Source organism: Blastomyces gilchristii (assembly GCF_000003855.2).
Source record: "Blastomyces gilchristii SLH14081 genomic scaffold supercont1.16, whole genome shotgun sequence".
In the NCBI taxonomy this organism is placed as follows: Eukaryota; Fungi; Ascomycota; class Eurotiomycetes; order Onygenales; family Ajellomycetaceae; genus Blastomyces; species Blastomyces gilchristii.
This window is the reverse complement of record NW_003101667.1, coordinates 566,900-578,094: the sequence shown is the minus strand read 5'-3', so window position 1 is coordinate 578,094 and position 11,195 is coordinate 566,900. Positions and strand designations below refer to the sequence as shown.

Sequence of the window (11,195 nt, the reverse complement as noted above, 5' to 3'; positions counted from 1 at the left end):
CAGAAAAGAAGAGACTAATATAACAGAATACACTTGATCAATTATATAGACTATTTTATTACACTTTATAGATTTTATTAAAAGCTCTGATTCTCAGTCATTCTCAATCACTGATTCTTTACTGAAAAATCTATGAAATTTCTATTCTTTCATCTCAAAGCTTCACTATGTATATTATTACATATATGTATAAATATTCACTCTGATTACTGATTCTCACACTTTCTCTTTCTTTTCCTTCTTTAATATTTTTTACTTTTGTATTACAAGATCTATAAATATTATACTGATTTATTTAGTGTAGATCTCTTACAGAGAATTAGCAATTAGAGCAGATATTTATACATATACAACATAAAGCTTTAGAGTAAATGAATAGCAACTCTATAAGTTCTTCAATCAAGAATCAGTGATTGAGAATTAGAGGCTTTCAGCAGAAATCTATGAAGTGTAATGAAATAATTTATTAATTAAGCATAGCCTGCTATATTATTCTTTTATTATACTTATATGCAAGTGAAGCTTACAATAAGTTCTTACATAATGTTAAATACAGATTAAGTGTTAATTATACAGAAGAAAAATACAGATATTAAGATTATATCAAGATAATAAAAACATAGAAAAATATAAAGAAGTGATAATTAAATACATATAATAATAACTTCTCAGCTTAGAAATATAGAGTAATTTTTATTCAAGTAATTTATACATCTCTGTATTTATTAGAAATCTGAGATACTTAAGTTCTGAATTTAATGTATTCTCTGCAGGTTTTAAACTTATATATTTTAATTTCTCATATTAAGATACTATCAGATAACCGTATTAATCATTTAATTACTAAGATATTTAAAGATTAATAATTATATAGACTTCTAAATACTCAGTATCTAATTACTCTGAAATTTTAACTCTTAAATATTAGATAACTGATAACAGTGTCTCTCAGATCATGACTAATTTATAAATCTCAATTCATAAGTTCAGTGATATGATTAATAAGAGTAATATAACTAGAAATAAAAACTATAAAAAAAACTTAGTTTGATTAATTTGAGAGAATTTAGATAGAAGTATCTGTAATTTTTAATAGAGAATAATACTAATAAATAAGATAATTTTTAAAATTAGTTATTATATAGATTGAATTCAGTAACATTATTAATATAATAATTGATTTTTTCAGTTTATAACTTATTTACAGTGATTTCATCATTTATTCATTATTATACTATGATTTACAGCTCAGTGACTGTGTTGCTGATTGAAATGATGAAACAATCATAATCCGGTCGTGTAATAACCCTACGTTCTTCCGGTATGAATAAATATAGCTAGCTCTTCTCACACGAATACAACAGATGAACCATCCCACACTTTTATAGGAGCTTGCGATCGCCGATCACGTGGATCGGCGGCCGTAGCGAGTGTGTCAATCAACTCATTTTATTAAAGAAAGTGGAAATTTCAACTTTTTCAAAGTTTAAATTGTTTTTGACATTGAAACATGATCAAATGCACCTTTTATATCAATAAAAACTGCAGTTGAGGAATTTGTATTATAGTTATTGAAGCTATTCATATTATCTGATCTCTTGTAAATGTCTACAACTGAATCTTCAAAATTGTTATTGAACTTATCTCATTATTCTTTCACAATTGTGTCATTCATCTTGAAAGCTCCTGGGGCAATTGTTCTTTGATTTGTTGCAGGTGTTGGCACGCCTGCTGTTGTTTCTTGTTGTGCTTCTGGTGTTTCTGGATTTCTTCTTCTACACATTATTGGCACATATTCCTTTGTCAGATCCGGCGTTCCACCCGATCTCAAGTTAACCATGGGGTGGAGACGTGGTTGGCACGTTATTTGCGGTTGTTCGTAGCTTATTGAGGGCTTCATAACCTCTTGGAGAACAACGTTATCCCCCAACCTATCTAGTGTACCTCGCGTAGCTAGATTACACACAACAACGTTATCCTCCAAGACATATTGTTGGGGGTCCCGCGGTTGATCGGCCCTTCTACCAGCAGTGCGCTGGTGGTGATTGAGCTCTTTTGCCTACAGGTTATGAGATCATTAAGTGTGAGCCCTGCTGTGATCAACATGCATGGGTTCAATCCCAGAATGGACTTAAAAATTCCAAACAAATACCCTGGACATTTAACAGTGCCAAGAGACATCCTAGGAGTGTGCCCTAGAAGTCCCTTGAGCCCTAGGACTGAGTCCACTGAGAGGAGTACTGTACTCTGTGGTAGCTGGTCCGAGGGGGGGTGTTGGGGGTCCCGTGGTTGATCGGCCCTTCTACCAGCAGTGCGCTGGTGGTGATTGAGCTCTTTTGCCCCAGTAGCCTACACATATGCACCGTATGTAATATAACGTAGCTAGCTCCTCCGATAATGATAGAAGATTAACCATCCTACAGTTTGCAGCATCTCTAAACTAGGGGTGATGCACGTGACGGCTGACCAATCGCCGCCTTGCCTAGCCCGGGCCTTGCTTCCCTGTGTTGATGTTGTTCCACCCCGAGCTGTCTTGTGTGCTGGCTGCTCGCGATATCATCATAATCAACGCCCTTCTCACGCCTGCCCCCCGTCCCCCAGCCTGAACATCCTTAGTGTTAGCTCTCATACCTGGACTTTTCCGCCTGACACAATGTCAGTGAACCTGATCACCGAAGACGACCGCACGAAGGATCCCAGCGCCGTCCAGGATCCCACAGCGAAGCCACCTCAGAAATTCCTCCGCTTTCAACGTGAGTGCAATCCAATCCCTCTATCACAGAGTTAACATGCCCGTTGACGTATATATATCTACAGGGCCGTTTACTCGGGAAGTCAGCCAAACCCTCACTATAGAAAACAACAACGATGAGCCGGTTGCATTCAAGGTATGTATGGTTGCGCTTCGCTGGGAGGACAACTCATCCAATTTGAGCTACAAACTCACCACATGATGTATGTAGGTCAAGACAACAGCTCCCAAAAGGTTCGCCAGCCCCTTCCTTTCGATGTTTTAATACATTCGACGTCCTGACCCTTTGCCATTCAGCTATTGCGTGCGCCCGAACTCTGGCCGCATTGGAGCGGGCGAGAGCATAGATGTTCAAGGTCAGTCAGCATTCCCATCCTTCGCAATACTGAGGTATTTCACTCAGAAACTTACGACAACAACAGTTCTTCTTCAGGCGATGAAGGATGACAGGTCAGTGGGCACGTCTAAAGACAAGTTTTTGGTCCAGTCTGTCGCAGTGTCCACGGACAAGGATTTCTCCAATGTCAGCTCGATCGTACGTCCCATTGTGCAATCCACTATGCCCGTCAGGCACGTACTAACCATAGCTACAGTGGCAGCACGTTGAGCAGACATCAAAAAGCTCTATTCAGGAACAGAAAATAAAAGTCGAATTTTTGCCTCCCCCAGGACTCTGCGGAAACCGCAACCGCGGAAATTAATGGAATTGTATGTCCCAGTTGTCGGTATCTTATCCCCACTGGCCTCGGAGAGGATCCACGTTTACATAGATTGCTTGTGCAGGCTTCTCCTGAGGAAGAACCCCCGGCGTACACCTCCCCCAATGCCTCTAAATTTGATACACCAACAGCAGTCCGAGCTGCTCTACCAGATGCGACGTCATCGGATGCCCCAAAAGCCGAATCGAGGCATTCCCCTCTCGCCGCCGTACCACCAAAAGAAGATACCGCAAGTGAAGAGCTGAGGTCCAAACTTGCGGAAGCCAGAGCACAAATCGAAAAATTGAGAGATCAGCTTGCAGATCAGGGTCTAGGACAACGAAAAATCAGCAGCACCGCACCAGGATCGACATCTTCTGGGCTACAGCAGCACCCCCCTCAGCCGGCGGAAATTGGCGTCCCATTGCGAGTTGTTGCTGGTCTTTGTTTCCTCAGTTTCCTCTTGGCATACCTCTTCTTCTAGACCACTCACTGCAATCAGCATCCATATTCCCGACATCTCCTGCCTCTCGCCTTCTCCCTTGATACAATTTCCACCGTCTGTTGTGGCTTTACTGTGGACCATTGTTAATACATATGTCCAGTCCTGTCATTTGAATGTTCTACGAGCTCCCTTTTATTCGTTTTGTTACAATTCCCTTTGTCTCCTTTTTGCACCTTTGCAATATCTTGTTACGTTGCTGTTCTATTTTACATTTCTTTCCTCTTTCCTTTTCTTTCTGTGTCCGTTATACTTTAATTGCGTCTATGATGTATTCCCTCTCCTGTAATGTGTACAGCCACACCCACTTTCCTATCAAATTTTTTCGATCCTCGTTGCCTCTTTTTTTTTTCCTTTTTTTTTCATTTTTCATTTCTCTTGTTACTTTATATGTTTTTTTATTCCTTTTTATTACTCCGACCAATGTGATATGACATGGATTCTTCTTTTCCCTTTCGTTTTCCATTTGATCTGTTAGAGCTCTATTTCTCGGAAATTTCGATAAGGGCGATCCGGGGTTGGAAAACTGGGGTGCAATGGATTCGTCGGAAGAAACGGTGGAAACCAAGAGTATTAAAAAATGAAGTAACCCACAGAACATGATGGTTTTATTATATGCAGAATGATTAAAGAAAGCCGAATCTTAAATGTATTTCAACTATGAACTTGGAGTGGCTCTCATCGCACTCCATACCGTATCATGCTCGTTCCCGGTGGAATGAATCGGTTGCATGCTATAATAGGCATACGACTCTCGTAGAGCTACTGGGTGCAATGGTAGATAGTTATATCTAGGGCTGGCGCGATCAAGCGATACTCGTTTAGGTAGGAGGTTCTCTACATGTCAATGCAGTGTCTTCTTCAATTAATAGTGAAAAAAGGGCGTTGTATACAGTATCCTCTTAAAAAGAAACTCTTCCTGGAATTTCCACATTTATTGACCTGCCAATGAACAATGGGGAAGCACTTCCCCCCTTCGATGCTATAACTCTATTTCCCATATAACTATCCCATTGCCAGAGCCCATGAAAATAGTTCAACAACCCTCTTCAACATCCTCCTAACTATTATCTCACATATATATATAACTACACGCACAGTTGAAGTGTCAAGTGTCAATTGTGTGGTCGGGCAGCCCCCTCTCTCTCCTCGTCTCGTCGCCCCTCGCCACAACCCAAACCCAGACTACACTAGATGGGGAAAAAAAAAAGTTGGGGGGGATGTAATGAACTGCAATGATCGCAACTAAAAGAAATATTAATTCGACGATAACCGGTTTGTTTTTCTTATATGTAGCCGTGCTTATAGACTCGAATTATCCGCTAATGGGCGTGGACTAGATTTTAAGAATTTCGTTGACGCTTCAAGATTGAGAATTTGCCATCGGGATGTCGTCGAGTTTTGGTGGTTGGTTGGCGTCTGATGAGGAACAAGGGAGGAGAAAATGCAAGTCAGAAACCTATGCCGAAAATTTGGGTCGGAAGTTCGCCCGCAAGGATATCACGCAATTTTTGCCAGTTCAACCGAAATGAAAAGAGAAGAAAGTAAAACCAATGATATTGAGCGGGGAAAAAAAGGGGCAACGATGCTGACACATGCCTCATGCACACTTACCATCGAATATCTGCTGCTGTAAAAAGGGGTCATCTTCATAGACAGGCAAGACAGTAGCGCGCGCGACGACATGGCCCTTCTCATTATCAAATCCACGATCATTGCCCCATTTATAAAGAGCCGGAAAAAAACAATACCCGACAACGAGTTTTCGACCGCAACTCTCACTGTCGAGTCTGTGAAGTTCGTCGTCCTCGCACTCCCCCTCCGTAATATCGACAATTCTCATGGTCGAAACGTTGAACTGCGTGCCCGGTTCGTGGAACTTGAGCTCGTAGGACGCGAGGGACAGGCTAGTTTTCACGCGAAGGTTTGCCTGGAGCTTTAATAGCTTCTGCAGACCGCGACGGCCCTTGTCTCCTAGGGGGATGTGCGGTTCCAGTTTCGCCCATACCTCATCGACGAGTTCCAAAAGCTCTGATTCTGCGCTCGCTTTGGCCCCGGAAGAATTTGCTAGTTCCTTGACTTCGGGTAGGTATTGGAGAAGCTTCACGAAGCTGGATCTCCACACGTTAATTTCCCGCTGTGGTACCCCTGATCAACAGCGTCCGTTTAGTTAGCACCCAGTTGCTCTCCTCGGCCTTATGTATAATTACTGATAGTGGAGACAGCTCACCCATCGATGGTAAATGGAGAATTTCCTCTAACACCTGTAAAAACGTCAATGAACTACGGGGATCAAGGTCCACGCCAAGTTCTCTGGTGAGCCTTAAAATTCCCGATGTTGCTCCCACCACGTATTTCTTCCCGACTGCATCAGCAGTTTCTTTGAAGAGTGCACTGGCAAGCAAGCTGTGGTAGTACTTTCTACCAAACTGCTGTAGCAACTTAGTACATTCCGGGCTGAGAAGTCTCCCCAAACGCTCAGCATCGTCACCTGTGGGTTTGCCAAAAACCTTGGAGTGAGCTTCTACCGCGGATCCGATGGTATTTTGGAAGATTCTTCGCAGGACTTCGTCCGTCACCCCTTCCGCTACCGTTCCTAGGTCTAGGATTTGCTGTCCCAGCGCCTTCTTCTCGTCCTGCGCCTCCCATAGATCTTTCTTACAGTCCTCCAGCTCTTTATGGAGCGAGCCAGCAACCCTTTTATAATACTCGGATTCCCGGAATGCATGTTGTGTAGCGCGACGGTAGTACATAAGCTCCTGATACATGCCTTCGATATCTATCTCAGGGGCAACAGCTCTCCTAGCTCTTTCAGCATACGACGCCCCCATCCCGGCCTGCGTGATACCGCGGTGTACCTGGTGGGTAAGTTCCATCTCGGGGGAATCGTCGAGCGCACCTCTATAGACGTATCTGGGAGGTTCTTTTTCCGCATGGGATTTTGGAATAAAGGCGTTGTCTTTCCCGGCTGCTGACCTGTGGGGAGGCACAGGTGGCCGAGTGGCGCTCGGTTCTTGAACATGGACATTACGAACAGGGCTCTGGTTTCCGACGTCTGGGCGTATTCCTGTAGCACTTTTTGAACGGGGCCGGTCTTTTCCCAGGCGGCGGGGTGCTGTAGTCGTTGTTTGCGAATCCAATATCGCTTCTGCAGTGCCAACTTTGCTTCTCATGCTGATGACATGGTTAGATTGGGATGGACAAGGAGACCTTGATTTGCACGTTCCAGTTCATGGAGGAAAAATAATATTGACCTTTCTTCGTCTGGGATATTCTCAAGCGCGGCGAAATCTTGCTGTAGTTCATCGACTTCGATCAAATGATCCAGCTCCTCAATTTTCCGAGCTGTCGACAACGTCGACGCATCTCCCCTCGAGTTCATGTTTGAAGGTTGGCAAAGCGTATTATTATCTCGTAGAATGTCATGTATGTCCTGTACTATGAAAGAAAACGATCTCTACGGGTGTAGATACACTGGACCCTTTCGCCTTATAGGAAGACACGAACATTTCCCATGAGCTCATTGAGGAGTCAAGCCAGCCCGCTCTCCTTGGGACAAGGCTGACAGACGTGGCAGGTCACGGCAGCACTAAAATATGAGCACTTTGTTCTCCAGGGCGTTCAACAACAACGGGACGACTGGCGTGCACTGCCGGCCATAGATAGCACGGTCTAGAGCATGGATCCTTGCTACCGAGCAGGCCACCACCAATAGAGCGCGATAAATACGAACATGCGCTGGTCCGATCAGGGTTGTGACGATTCCCGTCTGAGCTGGGCCATTAATATTGATTGACACTCAACCAGCACCCACCAAGCAGAGCCTCTTCGGCGTTCCACCCAAACCTGTGTACGCGGGGTTCTAGTACATACATGTAATGTGCGTACATATATAAATTCGCCTGCGCTCGTGCTGTGGCCGAGGACGTCGGTCTTCCCCAAATATCGATCGTTTCCACATTCGTGCCAGACACCAGGAGAGCAATTTGTAGCTTTATTTTGCTGGAAAGCAGAGATCAAGAAATTGTTCCTACCAAAATGCTTACAAGTATTATGATAGCCGTCGACTTCGGGACGACGTATTCTGGCCTTGCGTTCAGTGACCCGTCCCAGGTATGTCGTGAATATCTCGACTTTTGCGGGGGGGGAGAGGGGCAAGTTCTCGCAGGGTTTCAGCAGGGTTGAGGCTAATAGCAGTCCGCTATTTTCTTGTTAAAACTAGCGAACCGACGCTGCTATCCCTATCACCGACTGGGGTCGAGGAGTAAGCAGTCAAAAAGTTCCAACGTAAGGGAAATATATGAAAACCCTCGACCTCACAGTAGGTTGAATTTCAAGCATGACCGACTAATTTACTCTTTTCCACAGTGAAATCCGCTTCGACGGCCCAGGAAACGAACAATTCAAATGGGGTTTCCAGATCAAACATGGACAGGAGAGACATATCTGGTTCAAACTGGACCTGGATCCAGACAATTCCCGAGTCGGCAGATTGACTCAACTCTCAAGGACACTAAAGGACCTCTTCGTGTCTCCCCCTGAATATCAGCGCACTACAGAAGATATCGTAACCGCATACCTGACAGGTCTGCGCAGGCATGCCGTCGCTCACTTGGAGAAACTCTACGGCTCAGCCGTGATGAAGGATTGCCAGCTGGATTGGATCATCACTGTCCCTGCTGTCTGGTCCGATCTTGCCAAGAAGAAGACGCGAACTGCTGCGATGAGAGCCGGTATGGGCGACACCACATCTCTTCAGATGACGTCGGAGCCCGAGGCGGCTGCTGTTTATGCACTTAAAGCGCTAGATCCACACCACATCAAGGTTGGGGAGAGCGTGGTAATCTGTGATGCTGGTGGAGGGACTGTGGACTTGATTACGTACAAGATGAAATCTGTGGATTACCCATATGAGGTGGAGGAGACTGCTATTGGCGGAGGTAGCCAGTGCGGGAGTACATTTCTGAACCGGAAGTTCGAGGAGGTCCTAATGAGAAAACTCAACGGAAAGCCTATCTCCAAAAATGCGAAGGCGATGGTGAGAGATAGTTTTCTATTCATATCTCCTTAACTCATACACCGTTCACTGACTCTTTTCCGCTTTCAGGCAATGAGCCATTTTGAAAAGGAGGCAAGTGTTCGCGAGAGCACCGATTCAGAACCGCAGCAGCCGTCTAACGAAACACACAGACAAAACGCAATTTTGGAACAGAGGATGAAGACGAAGATGAAGAAGATATTGAATTCCAGATTCCCAGTAAGTTGCTAGCCTAGCGCACTAGCTACTTTTCTCCATTGTATCATGTAGCACCACCTAACCTCGGAATTCAATACATCCAGTTCCCGGAGTCGAAGACGATCCCAGCGTCGGAATCTGTGCTGGATTCTTGGAGATGACCTACACCGAAATGAAAGATGTATTCCGGCCGGTGATAGAAGAAGTACTTGCATTGCTAAACGATCAAATCAAAGCAGCGTCCAAACAGGGTCCCATCAGCGCAGTTATCCTTGTTGGCGGCTTTGGGGAAAGTACTTATCTCTACCGCCAAATCAAACAGGCTGTTTCACCTATTCCAATTCTACAGCCGCCTAATGGGTCTGTATATTATATTGACTATTCTTCAACTCTCTCCCTCTCTCACATGTATTCTGACTTTTTTGCCCCATGAAGATGGACTGCAATTGTCCGTGGGGCCGTTATGAAAGGCAAATCACAACTCTCTGCTACGCCAACCTGGAATGTCAGATCGCGATACTTGTCGTGGTAATTATGGGTTGGTACTGTGGATGCCATGGAAGCAGGGTATGCCAACGGACAAAAAGTACGGTGAATCCCTTTCTTCCTGTGCAATTGTTTTCACTCAACCGCCATGTTATTTCACTGTTAATATGAACCCCGTTACAGAGTTTGGGACAAGTACGAGGGCCTTTATAAGCATTCCGAGTGCATGCAGTGGTGTATCAAACGGGTACGTTGTGTCCTCTCCTCCGATCCCCATCTTCTCTCCCACGCGGCGAACCCCTTTTCCTTTCTCCTTTTCCTTCTTTTTGTGTTTGCGAGAGTCATCTATATATTGGAGCATGCTATAACGTCATGTTAGGCATTGATAATAACATCAAACAAAACAGGGCGACAAAGTCCAAGAAAACACCCCAAAATCCTTCCCTCTGTACCGCGCCGTCCCTCTCGATGATCCCCTGGTATTCTCGAGCTCGATATACTATTCTCCGCTAGATGGATCGAGCGCACCGGTCTACTTGAATCAAGGTGAACCAGGCCCAACCCTTTACTTCTTTCCCTTCTTACCCGCAAACCGTCGTCTCGTGTTTCTGACCCACTAAATGCCTGTGGCTGTTCCCTTGCTAAATTAACGTTCATCTAGACTGCCGCGAACATTGCGTCTTAAACTACAACCTTTCCTCGATCCCGCGCTCGAAATTCAAGCGTAAGCAGGGAAACCACGGCGAGGACTACTACGAGGTCGAGTATTCGATTGGCGTCACTTATTTTTCCGCAGAGATGAGATTTGAACTGGTCTGTCAAGGTACGTATATCGGGTCCAACAACAACAACAGCAAAAAAAGAAAATGGGAAATTTGATTTGCTTTAATGTCTTACAAGACGAGGAAAAAACAACTATTAGAATGGGTTAATTCGGACACTAACGGGGTCAACTTGAACAGGAGAGAAATACGGTAGCGTCACCGCGAAGTGGCTCGAGTGATGAACATTCCTCAACTTTTCAAATCTCTGGATTCTTTTCTTCCCCCCCCCCGCCCCGCCCCCCAAACGCAGCCATCAGGAAACAGAAATATTTTGCCCATCACGATGAATCCCAACATGTTATGTTTTATTCGTTTTATCGGCTATTCGGGTCCGCCCAGAGTAATAATATTGGGCTGCCTTGCTACAATGAACGATGTTGCGTCTAAGTGCCACACGAGCCTCTCAAGCAGTACTCAGGAGGCTTATTCATGACTTTTTACGAATTTTTATCTCTCAGGAAAGGGTTAATTTTCTACATTCCATTTTCATATATTCGGAGTTGAAAAACATATCCAAATTTTGACTTATTTCCACTACTTCCTATTAGAGCTCGACCATCTATAAAGTTATAACTCGAAGTGTTTATAAGCAGATTTGTATCTGTATCTGTAAATCCACAATCTAAGAGCTCATAAAAACCCCAAGTATTTACAAAAACACTAATCTCAAGCTCCACAATTGAGAACTTCAAGTTTA

The 11,195-nt window shown here is 44.3% G+C and overlaps 3 protein-coding genes across 4 annotated transcripts; 2 read left to right on the top strand and 1 right to left on the bottom strand.

Annotated features, from left to right (window-relative positions):
* Nucleotides 1–2,653: 2,653 nt before the first annotated feature.
* On the top strand, nt 2,654–3,934 carry BDBG_06829 (vesicle-associated membrane protein-associated protein B; the record flags this gene model as incomplete). Its single annotated transcript, XM_031722789.1, has 6 exons — nt 2,654–2,753; nt 2,818–2,888; nt 2,964–2,986; nt 3,050–3,108; nt 3,175–3,287; nt 3,422–3,934. 6 exons carry the CDS (start codon nt 2,654–2,656, stop codon nt 3,932–3,934), a joined length of 879 nt encoding a protein of 292 aa, XP_031579776.1.
* Nucleotides 3,935–4,716: 782 nt separating this feature from the next.
* BDBG_06828 lies at nt 4,717–9,227 on the bottom strand. Of its 2 annotated transcripts, XM_002622664.2 has the most exons (4): nt 7,207–9,227; nt 6,183–7,126; nt 5,567–6,100; nt 4,717–5,371 (listed from the first exon to the last, which is right to left on the bottom strand). In XM_002622664.2, the coding sequence occupies exons 1-4, from the start codon at nt 7,332–7,334 to the stop codon at nt 5,316–5,318; spliced, it is 1,662 nt and encodes a 553-aa protein (XP_002622710.2). In that variant the 5' UTR covers nt 7,335–9,227; the 3' UTR covers nt 4,717–5,315. The 2 variants fall into 2 exon arrangements, with proteins under 2 accessions (XP_002622710.2, XP_031579775.1); XM_031722788.1 differs by having other exon boundaries at nt 6,183–8,883.
* Nucleotides 7,558–10,677, top strand: BDBG_06827 (uncharacterized protein; the record flags this gene model as incomplete). The annotated part of the gene is made up of 10 exons (XM_031722787.1): nt 7,558–8,065; nt 8,175–8,239; nt 8,321–8,990; nt 9,060–9,083; nt 9,143–9,209; nt 9,293–9,548; nt 9,858–9,921; nt 10,082–10,220; nt 10,336–10,497; nt 10,637–10,677. Exons 1-10 carry the CDS (start codon nt 7,991–7,993, stop codon nt 10,675–10,677), a joined length of 1,563 nt encoding a protein of 520 aa, XP_031579774.1. The 5' UTR covers nt 7,558–7,990.
* Between the last annotated feature and the right edge of the window lie 518 nt (nt 10,678–11,195).